Source organism: Euprymna scolopes, chromosome 33, assembly GCF_053919585.1.
Source record: "Euprymna scolopes isolate OS-2025 chromosome 33, ASM5391958v1, whole genome shotgun sequence".
NCBI classification, from domain to species: Eukaryota; Metazoa; Mollusca; class Cephalopoda; order Sepiida; family Sepiolidae; genus Euprymna; species Euprymna scolopes.
Window position 1 is genome coordinate 78,395,029 of NC_136514.1, and position 12,124 is coordinate 78,407,152.

Below are 12,124 nucleotides of genomic sequence, written 5' to 3' on the forward strand. Positions count from 1 at the left end.
TTTAATAGTTAATTGTAAAATAGATCATTTTTAATAGTTAATTGTAAAATAGATAATTTTAAATAGTTAATTGTAAAATAGTAATTTGTATATAGTTAATTGTAAAATACTTAATTTTAAAGTTGGTAATTGTTAATTTTAAAATATTTAATTTTAATAAGGTTAATTCTTAAATAGTAAATTGGACAATAGTTAATTTGTAAATAGTAACTTGATAAGTAGTTAATTTTTTGATAGTTTATTGTAAAATAGTTAATTGTAAAATAATTAAACTTAAAATAGTTTATTCTAAAAAATTATTAAAAAAATAGTTAATTGCAAAATGGTTCATTTTTAAAAAGTTTATTGCAAAATGGTATATTTTTAATTAGTTAATTGTAAAATACATAATTTTTAATATTTAATTATAAAGTAGTAAATTTTTAATAGTTACTGGTAAAGTAGATTGCTTTTAAATAGTTAATTTCACAATAGTATATTTTTAAATATTTGATTGTAAAAAGATAAGTTTTAAATAAGATATTGTAAGATAGTAACTTTTTAATAGTTCAGTGCAAAATAGTTTATTTTAAAATAGCTAATTGTAAAATAGTGAAATTTAAAATAGTTACTTGTAAAATAGATACCTTTGAAATAGTTAATTGCAAAACAGATAATTTTTAAATAGCTAATTGTAAAATATATAATTCTTTTATAGTTAATTGTAAAATAATTGATTTTTAAATAGTTAATAGTAAAAAGTTAATTTTTTAATAGGTAATTGTAAATATTTTTTAATAGTTTATTGCAAAATATATACTTTTAAATAGTTACTTGTAAATAGTTTATTTTGAAAGAGTTTAAATAGATCATTTTTAAATAAATTACTTTTAAATAATGCATTGTAAAATATTTTATTATAAGATGGTCAACATCATGAACATTGAAATATAGACTTTTTTTAAATACATAATTTTTTAATAGTTAACTGTAAAATAGTTAATAGTAAAATAACTCGCTTCATTAAATTAAGCTTTCATTCATTTAAATTTTCACAGATCAGATTAATAATTATAAGTTCAATCAAAAAAGAAAATTGGTGATTTTGCTGAATGATTTATTTTATTTTGTGAAAACAATCACTAGCAGGGCTATCTGGCACTGCCAGGGATAGACGTGCAACATAACTGACCCTTATATCTCCCCCATTTTCATCATTCTTTTCTCCATTTACTCTCTCCTACCCGCCCAGCCCATTGCTCTCTCTGGACATACACACACATATCTCATGTCTGCGTAAGGTAAATAACTCTTTGAAAAAAATCAGAATTACTTCCCTTCACATTATAACATAAAAGACGTGGGTACTGTATGATAACATTAAATGGCGTAAATAGTCATTTAATCTCCATCCCAAATAATCATTTTTATTTATTTTAGTTATTAAACATCTGGTGCTATGTCCATTAAAAATATCAACTTTGTGGATGTATGTTTTGTATTTTCAAGTTTTTGCCGGACAGACCTTTGCCCTTTATATAATAGATGTAAAGGACAGAATTACATTAATTCTTTAAAAAGTACTTGTAGAAAACACTACTCTCAGAAAACATAAATCAAATTTCATAGTAGTAGTGTGATCATTTATATTCGAAAAAAATAAACCGATAAACTTTTTTCTCCGGCATGATAATTTTCTTTGTTATCAGAACGATTGACTCTCAGCAACCGATTCTATTTGGGAGGAAAATAAAAAGGAAAAATAAGGTTTTGTAGTTTCTATTTCTTCTAATCTCAGTTCTTTCCATCTCTCGATTAACTTCCTCGCGCTTGAAGCTATTCTCTCTACAAATCGACTATTGTATTATCTATGGAGTACTGCTGCCATATTTGGACTGGTGAATCTCTGTCACTTTTGAGGGATCTTGATTAAGTTCATGAAATCATATATATATAATTTGGTTGGCCACACACTTTCTTCTTTTCTGCACGTTCTCTTTCACGGACGTGATGTTACTAGTCGCAGTCTTTTCTATAAATACTATAATAACTTGTGTTGGTACGATTAATCGGAATCAACAATCGAAAAAATCGACAAATTTGGGGGTATTGGTATCGGTATCGAAATCGAAAAAAATTGATGCTTATTTTCCGATGCCAAAACGATTCTTTTAATTGTCTTTTTTTTATTTGATTTTGTTTAAACCAAAATCTTCCATTGTTGTTAATAATGATAAAATAATAAATATTTATTGATTTTAAAATACCAGTAAAGCTATAATATATAGATCATCCTCCACAAGTGTAATTTTACGTTTAGGAAAATGTCTGCATATTTAACACGTGTTTTTTAGAGAAATCAAGGAAAATAACAACTCTATAGTTAAATATTTAGCGATTTATCAAGAATCGAAATCGGAAATTGTATCGGAATCGGGAATTTAGTGTGGAATCGGTAATTGTATCGGAATCGAAAAAATATTGGAATCGTCCCATCGCTAATAGTAACATGATATTATTTATATTGCTGTTTTCTGGGTCAGAATTTATTGTCAAGATTTTAGCTCCTTACATTAACCGGCCTCATGCCTTGTCTGGGCCGATTTTCATAAAAAAAACAGATTTAACCATGTTGGTTTAGGTATAGCTTGTTTTGGTTTTGTGTAGTTCTAAGAGGGCCTTCTTTTTTCAAGACTTCAACTCATTGCTTGCTGCTGAACATGATGTGACTGGCGAATGCCGACGGAGCTGCAGTTACAGTTTTTTTTTTCTAGACAAATGTCCCTCCTTTATGGTTCGGGCTTGACTCTCTCCACATTCCAACATTATGTCACTTTTTCTTACCATGGTGGGAAGGTAAATAATAACTCCTTGCAACAATGAAACAACAGACATTTATTTCCAGGTACTTCTCAGAATAATGCCTTGTCACTTGTTCACACTTGTCGCTATCTCTGTCCTCTGTCTCTAACATGATCATTGGTATGCGCACACGTTCTTCTTTTTATAATCTTTTTCCTTTTTCTTTGCCGTAACGTCACCTCACACACGGCTCAGTCATTTACATACGCGCGTCTGTGCTCTGTTACAGAAGAAAGTATTGTTTCATTTTAGTCCTGTTGTTTTTGATCTTTAGTATATTTCACGGAGAAAACCCACACCGCCCTCTCTTCTATGTCTGTCTGCAACTTATCTGCAACTTACCTTTATTCATTGCCCGAATTCTGTTATTCTTACCTGCAACTTATATTATAATTCCTTATTGCACGGTATTCGGTTTTTGTCCGAATTACTTCATGAAGAACATGAGACTTTATTTATAGAATTTTATTTTTTACATTTTGTATTCAAGTTTACATTAATACAAAAACAATTTTTCGAGAAATATCTTCACTTCGGTTCGTCGAAAGTTTTTGACGGTCGACTATTCTCCAAATGGTCGTTCACTTTTCAGATGACTTCATATTTAACAAGCTAAAAAAGATAAAAACAAACAAAAAAATCTTTTTATTATAAATTTCCGTACAATCCTTAGCGATAGGAATTACACATGGGAATTTCAATATTTTAAGGATGTATGATTAAATAAATATTATAAAGTAAAGCTACGCCTCTTAGCTTATACCTACTTTATTATATATTAGCGGTTCCGGCCGGCTTAGCTCGGGCCCTATGTACTGTTCATAACTTGCCCTACATGTAAATATACCTAATGTAAGATTTCAAGTGTTTAGACCAAAATTTGTCTGAGTAATTTCGTAGACACTGCAGAGGTCAATTTTTTAAAACTTTGAAATTTATTATTTTGGTCAAATAAAACTTTAGCATTTATTATTTCGGTCTAAAATCAAAATACAAAGTTTAACCCATTTTACCTACATCTAAATTTTCAAGTGTTTAGACCCTAAATTGGGGGAGGAATTTGGTAGAATCTGCAAAGGTCAACTCTTTCAACTTTGACCTCTTGGCAGCCAATTTTTCGCCTCAAAACTGCTTAAAATACTTGCCGCATGTCTGAATACCCTAATGTATACATTTCGAATGCTTAGACCCAAAATTGACTGAGTAGTTTGCTAGACATCGCAAAGGTCAAATCATTTAGACTTTTACTTTTTGGCAGCTAAAATTTTCTACCCAAACCGGTTAAAAAGCTTGCCCTATCTCTGAAGACCCCTTTTTGTAAAATTTCAAATGTTTAGGCCAGAAATTGGCTGGGTAATTTGGTAGAGACCGTTGAGGTCATTTTTTTTTTTAATTTTGACATCAATTGTGACTCCATAACATTTATTTTTAGCTGAAATCAAATTAAAAAGTTTGATCCATGTTCAAGTAACCTACATTTAAAATTTCAAGTGTTTAGATTCAAAATTGTCTGATGAGTTTGGTAGAGTTTTCAAAGGTCAAATCGTTGAACTTTGACCCCTTGAAAGCCAAATTTATGGCCGAAAACCGATAAAAAGATTTTCCCAAATCTCAATACACCTTATATCAAATCTCGAGTTTTTAGACCAAAAATTGACAGTTATTTGGTAGGGAAATGTACACACACACACACACACACAGACACACACACACATTTTCACTTTTATAGATATACTAGCAGTTCAGCTCGACTTTGCTTGGGCCCTATGTACTGTTCATAACTTTATGTGCCTATGTATATATTAAAACGTGTGAATATGTACGGTAATGCCTTTCCATATCTTCTTTAACTACTATAGAGAAAAGTTGTTAAAGACCACAGAGGTTAGATTTTCTTTTACTTTGAAACTAATTTTGACTCCTTAACATTTATTGTTTTAGTCTCCAATCAAATTAAAATGTCTGACCCATATCCAAGTAAGCTAAATCTAAAATTTCAAGAGTTTAGACCCAAACCTGGCGGAGAAGTTTGATAGAATATGCAAAGGTCAACTCTTTCAACTTTGACCTTTTGGCAGCCAAATTTTCGCCCAAAAACTGATCAAAAAGCTTGCTGCATGTCTGAATACCCTTTATGTAAAATTTCAAATGTTTAAACCCAAAATTGGCTTCATAGTTTGCTAGAAACCGCAAAGGTCAAATCTTTTGAACTTTAATCACTTGAAACCCAAATTTTCAGCAAAAAAAAACGATTAAAAAGCTTGCCTTGTGTCTGAATCCACTTAATGTAAAATTTCAAATGTTTAGACCAAAAATTGGCTGAGTAATTTCGTAGAGACCGAAGAGGTCCATTTTTTTTATAAAACTTTGGCCCCAATTATGACCTCTTAACATTTATTGTTTTGGGCTCAAATCAAATTATAAAGTTAGATCCATGCCCAAGTAATCTATATATAAAATCTCAAGTGTTGAGACCCAAAATTAGCGGAGGAGTTTGGTAGAGTTCTCAAACAGCGAATCGTTGAACTTTGACCCGTTAACAGCAAAATTTCTGGTCGAAAACCGATTAAAAAGATTTCCCCAAATCTCAATACACCGGCAGACCGAAAATTGACAGAGTTATTTGTTAGGGACGTGTACACAGACACATACACACACAGACATTTTCTCTTTTATAGATATATAGATAGATATATCTATATATATAGTATAGTACATATATATATATATATATATATATAGATAGATAGATAGATATATATATAGTATAGTACATATATATATATATATATATATATATATATATATATATATTATTGGAATTCATTCCCTTTTCCTTGTACCTATTTGTGAATTATTCCACAGATTTCTGCCTTTTGGATTACTTTGGATCATCTTCCAATTACGCGATTCCCTTGGATTTTACTTGTGCGAATGGAAATTTAACTAACTTTCTTGAATTCTGCATCTTTGGATTTTATTGGATATTTTACCCTTCACCAGACTATCCATACACGTAAAATCACTTTTTTATTCACCCTATTCCCTCTGCTTCACTATTTTTTACCAAATAAGATCTATGACTTACTTGTAGTTTCATTAAATACTTTTGCAAGCAAAATCCGATCCCGCATTTTGCTAAATCCTACCCTCTGATGAGAAGGAAAGTATTTCTTCGAAACTCTGCAGATTAAGGACTATCCACTTATTTAGTGTTTCCTTTTTAAAATTATATATGTTTTTAACTCTTTTTTAAAGTGTTTTTAACATGTTTTATTAACTACTTGTTCTTATATATATATATATATATATATATATATATATATATATATATATATATATTGTGAACTTTGAGTGTTATTAAGCTCGGTAACCCGAGAGGTTGCCAAGAACTTTAAAACTATCTGATACAGCCTAACGAGAAGGGTCGCGGTTCAACTAAATTTATATGCGCAATCTGTTCCTGGGTAAGATTTCATCACCAACAACAAGATCCTTGAGTGCGTGCATGTGCCCGGTATGTACGCGTTCTTGCGACTGCGTTGGCTTGGACATGTCTGCCGGATGGAAAATAACAGAGTCCTGAAAGACCTCCTCTTCCCGTTCAGCTTCGATTTAAAGGCACGTAAAAGAGATATGAAAGGTCGACAGAGACCTGGGAAACAAGTTGGTTTTCGGGCTAAAATCGCAGTGTACTATCTGTTCCAGTGTTGCACTTCACCTTTTCTGTCCTCGGTCTGTGGAGGAGAAATCCTTCATGACTGGGACAATTTTAATTTTTGTTCCTAACCAGAGTGTCCCACTTTGGGGAGCCGGATTTTCCTCACATTAAAAACCGACCTTGTGTATAACTCTGCCCTCATGAGGAGGCAAGTATATAGGAACTAGGAGACACTTTCTGGTCAGCGAGATTAGTGGAAACATCAGGCAACCAGCAGTCACAAGAGGCTAAGCTCCATTCGCCGTGGCAGGAAAGCGAGCCCGACGCAAAGAATGACTGCGCCGCCTGCCACCAGCGTCCTCTTAAGGGCACAGAAGCAAGATTAATGGACGTCAATGAGTGTTAAGACGATTAATTAGAATCAAAATCGAGAATCGAAAGATGCGGGATTTTCAGGAGTTCCAGAATCAGTATGGAAATCGGAAAAAATTAGTGCCCATTTTCTTATGTTAAAGCCGATTTTTGTTGTTTATTTTGATTTTCCATGGCTCGTATTAATGGTGATGAATATATATCGATTTTAAACTACTAGTAAAACTAAAATCTATAGATCATCCCCAAAATGTACTTTTACGTTTGTGAAAATAAGCGCATATATTATAAGGGTGTTGCGGTATAAATAATTCCCCTTCCCCAAAAAAATAACTCTATATTTAGAAATTTAAAAAGAATGGAAACGGTAATCGTAATCGAAATCGGGAATTTAAAACACAATAGATAGTTTTATGGGAATCAGGAACTATCTTGGAATCGTCCCATCACTAATATCAAATAAATATCTTGGAATCGTCCCATCACTAATATCAAATAAATATCAATAAATGCTTGTAAGTTCGATTCATGACTCGGGATGGGTTTAGCCGCACTGAGGAACTGTGATATACGAAACATTCTGTCTGTGGATGTCTTTATATAAGGCTTCTTTTCGTTTGAGCACTTTTTCTTTTTGTTTATTTAGCATAATGCAAAGTTTGTGTAAATAAACAAATACATTAAGCGTTTGAAAAGTAGCGGTCAAATTTTTATAAAACAAACATTTGAACATATCATTTACGAGCGCCAACCACAGGGCTCATTTAGTTAAATTGCCGACTGTCAACTAGATCGTTATAGGCTCGATTCTAGTATAACCACACTGAGGAACTGTGATACAAAGAAAATAGTCTGTCTAATGAATGGCTATATAAATTGTTTTACCTGTTGGTACAATTTTCACTTGGATTCCATTCTCGCCAGTCAAGAAGCACGTGTTCTTGAAACATTGGTTGCCTTTCTTGCTCTTCCAGGTGTTGCCGGGGTCGACACACTTGCCCTTATCATCAGCGCATCCTTTGCGAAATAAAACAGTGCCCATGAATAAATTGAAAAATGTTGAAGAGAATTTGAATGTCAAAGTTATTATATTTGATTTCAAATACTTCTCATAATACGATCATCTTCTATGGGATCCAAATTCTGACTGCAAAATTCAGCTTTAATATATATATATTCACTATATTGCTCTGTAATCACAATGAGCTTCTTAAATAAGGATTGATATATATTATAAGGAAATCAAATATATGTCCACAGAAATATAATATATGTATGTATGTATATATATATATATATATACATATATATATATATATATATATATATATATACATACATACATACATATATATATTTCTGTGGACATATATTTGATTTCCTTATAATATATATATCAATCCTTATTTAAGAAGCTCAATGTGATTACAGAGCAATATAGTGAATGAATAACAAATTGATATAAACTGATTGATATGATAATTAAGTGATTGATTTTTCGCTACAAAACAAATACTGTCTAGAATTGTAAATGTCAACTGAATTCAAGGAATAAATTATAAGATGGCCAACATCATAAAGATTGAAATATAGACTTTCGTCATTCATTCAGTATATATATATATATATATATATATATATATATATATATATATATATATATATATATATACTAGCAAAAGTACCCGTCGTTGACTGAGTTCAAAAACAGCTTACTTATGAAAGTATGATAGGTTATGAAAAGGAAAGGTTGTAAAGAGATAGCTTTGAATTTGGGGGTATCAAAACCAAAGCAAAATATGATGAAAGTAAAAATAAAATAGATAAACCCCATAATTTATTATACCATAACTGTTAACACTGAAACACTTATCACAATATTCTGTAGATCTATATTAAAAACCCTTGTTAAACTTTGTGACATATTTCCATTCTATGGAGGTCAGGCGCGAACGAACACCCCATAATTTTATATACCATATTTCTTCAAACTGAAACATAATTATCAAAGTATACTTACGCAGATATATATGAAAAGTTTTTATTAAAGTGTGTGCCTATTTCCATTCTATGGATGCCAGGCGCGAACGCAGACCCCACAATTTTATTATACCATCCCTATTTAAGTATGTACATCTATATCAAAAACACTTGTAAACGTTTTTTTTTTTTAATTTGATATTTTTAATTTGTATACTTTGTGGACCAGGCGCGTACGCAGACCCCACAATTTTAATGAATCGTCATCATGCCAGATTAAACATACCCATTCCTGTGTCTCGATACATCTTCTATCATTATATGTAATCAGTTTTCTATAATAGTCAACCATATAGGAGCCTCTTTGTGACTAGACATACACACAGACGTTCAGCTTTATATTATTTATATATATATATATATATATATATATATATATATATATATATATATATATATATATATATATATATAAGTGACCTTATCTGTGTAGCGTCCTAAACTAAGGGACAACATTTTAAAAAGCTAATATTTGTTAGAAATAACAACTGTGAAAAGCTGAAATTTTTAGTATGTTATTATGGATGATAACGACTATCAGTTGTCAAAATTTCAGTTTTTCACAGTTGTTATTTTCTAAGAAATATTAGGTTTTAAAATTTGTTCCCTTAATTTTGACGCTACTGTATATATATATATATATATATATATATATATATATAGAGAGAGAGAGAGAGAGAGAGAGAGAGAGAGAGAGAGAGAGAGAGAGAGAGAGAGAGAATTAGACCGAAAGTCTAGAGGAGCAAAGTTTAATTTAATGTATTAATACTTTAAAGGAACAGTTGTCATAGTACTGCAGATATATAATAAGCTCAATAGGTATATGTATCCTAGAGCTATATTAATATTGAGGAAAAAGATAATTGTAAATTATGAATTAGTTTCAAAAAGATTTTGTTTTGTTTCTCACTTTGAAACTCATTCATAATTTACAATTATTAATCTTTATCTCAATAGCATATATATATATATATATATATATATTTAATTTACTCACATAATATTAATATACGAAAGTATAGATTTATGCGTAAGCTTTAAGTATTTACTTCAAAAGTGCTCAATACGTAAGTAGAGCTAGTTAGTAAGTTATAAAATGTGTAGTAAGTTATAAAATGTATATGGCGATTAAGCTACACTGAATATTCCGCGTTTCATCCACTTTGGGATTCTTCAGGCTTATATATATATATATATATATATATATATATATATATATATATATATATATATATATATATATATATGAATGATGATGATGAGAGTAATGGAAATAGTATTCCCTTAAAATAGAGAAATAAAAAGGAATAAACCGAGTTATGTGTGCATCAACGTTTCATCTTTATTTTTAGGAAGTATCGAGATAAAAACGAAACGTTGATGAACACATAACTCGGTGTGTTCCTTTAATTTCTTTCTTTCTCTCTCTCTCTCTCTCTCTCTCTCTCTCTCTCTCTCTCTCTGTCTATATATATATATATATATATATAGAGAGAGAGAGAGAGAGAGAGACAGACAGACAGAGAAATAGAGAAATAGATATATATATCATCATCATCATCATCATCATCGGCGGTCACTCGTGTCCGAGTAAGACTGTCCTCCGTTGTGGCTTCTGTGGGTCCTCAGGTGAGCATAGAGCCCAATCCTAGACCCAATTTTTCTTGTGCAGTTTGGGCAGATAGAGGTAGTGGTGGTGGGGTGGGGGTTGGGTGTGTCTGGTTGATAATCTGTCCTTTCTGTGCTTGCGTTTATCCTCAGCAGCTTTATTTAGGTCACTACTATAAAGCGCAGCACCTTCATGGACAGCGCTCCTCCATGCCAACCTGCTCCCAGCCACGTCCTCCCATGTCTCAAGGTCCATGTGAAACCGCTTTAGATTTACTTTGATGTTGTCCTTATACCTCATCTTTTGGCCACATATATACACACAAAATGCGTACATGCTATTGTTTTTGTTAGCCAATCAGCTTTCTACTTATCCTAATCAGCCAATGGGCAGGCACTTACAGGACAAAAGCACAGTTGACCTCTGGTTCACCCCTTGTCTTTGCGTATTCATGGGAAGAGTATATATCCTTTTGTTGTAGTAAGCTGGCCTACTTTCAGTCTAGCTGTAGTTGCATATGTTATTTTTTTGGTTTTTCTTAAATCCATGTTTCGGATATTATGTTAGTTTTATATATATATATATATATATATATATATATATATATATATATATATATATATATGCAGATAGAGAGAGAGACAGAGAGACAGAGAGAGAAACAGAGAAAGACTTATTAATATATATGTTTATTTATTTATTTTCTATTGTTATTTTCAATTTCCAAATTTATTTTTTATCGCTATCGTAAACGTTTATCCTATACACGCAGTTGTTCGCTATTTCTCTCCTACAGTTTAATAAATGTTGGGGTTCTTTAAAGAATAGGATAGCAAATTTTTCATTTAGGCATAATCTACATAAGCCACGGTCGTGTCCTCAATGTATTTGTTCCAATTTATGTTAGCTCGAAATTTCTTTTGCTATACTTACGTGAGGCAGTCACAGCAGTTCTCCATCCGTATTTGCCTTGCTTAAGACATTGTTTTTCGAAGCATCCAGGTCCGTTATTTTCGATCCATTTCTGATCGAATTTCATGCACTTGCCGTTCTTCAGAGTACAACCATTGCAGGCTGCTGAAAAAAAAAAGGGAAAACAGAGAAATGTTTAAGTCGGTCCACCTACATAATATTTTACTACTTTCCCCATTACAAACGAAGTACTGGCCGCGTAGACATATACTGTATCGTCGGAAGTTTTCTGTTCTTACTCCCTGAGTTACAATTATTGATGGCAGCTCAAGTGTTAATAAAACAGAGTTATAATATGTTGTTGTCCTTTGATGATTTGAAGCCGTTTTTTTTATTTATATATACTATTAGATCCCATTTGACTACGGACAAACTTCTCTTTGGACTACTGCACTGCCCGGAAAAAAAACAATTTTCATTATTTCAGCTTTTTGTAAACTTTCCAATCGGATTTTTGAAAACATTCCAATCGGATTATATGCATTGTCACGCTGGATTTATCTTGGAATACATTCTATCTAAAAAACTATTTTGCATTTTCGATCAACTCTAGAGGAGTTTCATTCAAGCTGAAATATTATGCGCGGTTTGTGTTTTTATATTAGTTTTTTACATATCCGACATTTTTT

The 12,124-nt window shown here is 31.4% G+C and overlaps 1 protein-coding gene across 2 annotated transcripts in view; it reads right to left on the reverse strand.

The window, feature by feature from the left end:
* Positions 1-3,291: 3,291 nt before the first annotated feature.
* LOC145258306 (uncharacterized) overlaps positions 3,292-12,124 on the reverse strand; it is a 55,477-nt gene continuing 46,644 nt past the window's right edge. Inside the window, exons 4-6 of one of the 2 annotated variants that reach the window (XM_080116354.1) lie at positions 11,457-11,600; positions 7,760-7,891; positions 3,292-3,453 (exon numbers count right to left, since the gene is read on the reverse strand). In XM_080116354.1, coding sequence (XP_079972480.1) covers positions 3,446-3,453; positions 7,760-7,891; positions 11,457-11,600 — 284 coding nt within the window. In that variant the 3' untranslated portion in view covers positions 3,292-3,445. The remainder of the gene's footprint in view (positions 3,454-7,759; positions 7,892-11,456; positions 11,601-12,124) is intronic. The other variant, XM_080116355.1, reaches the window with a different exon arrangement.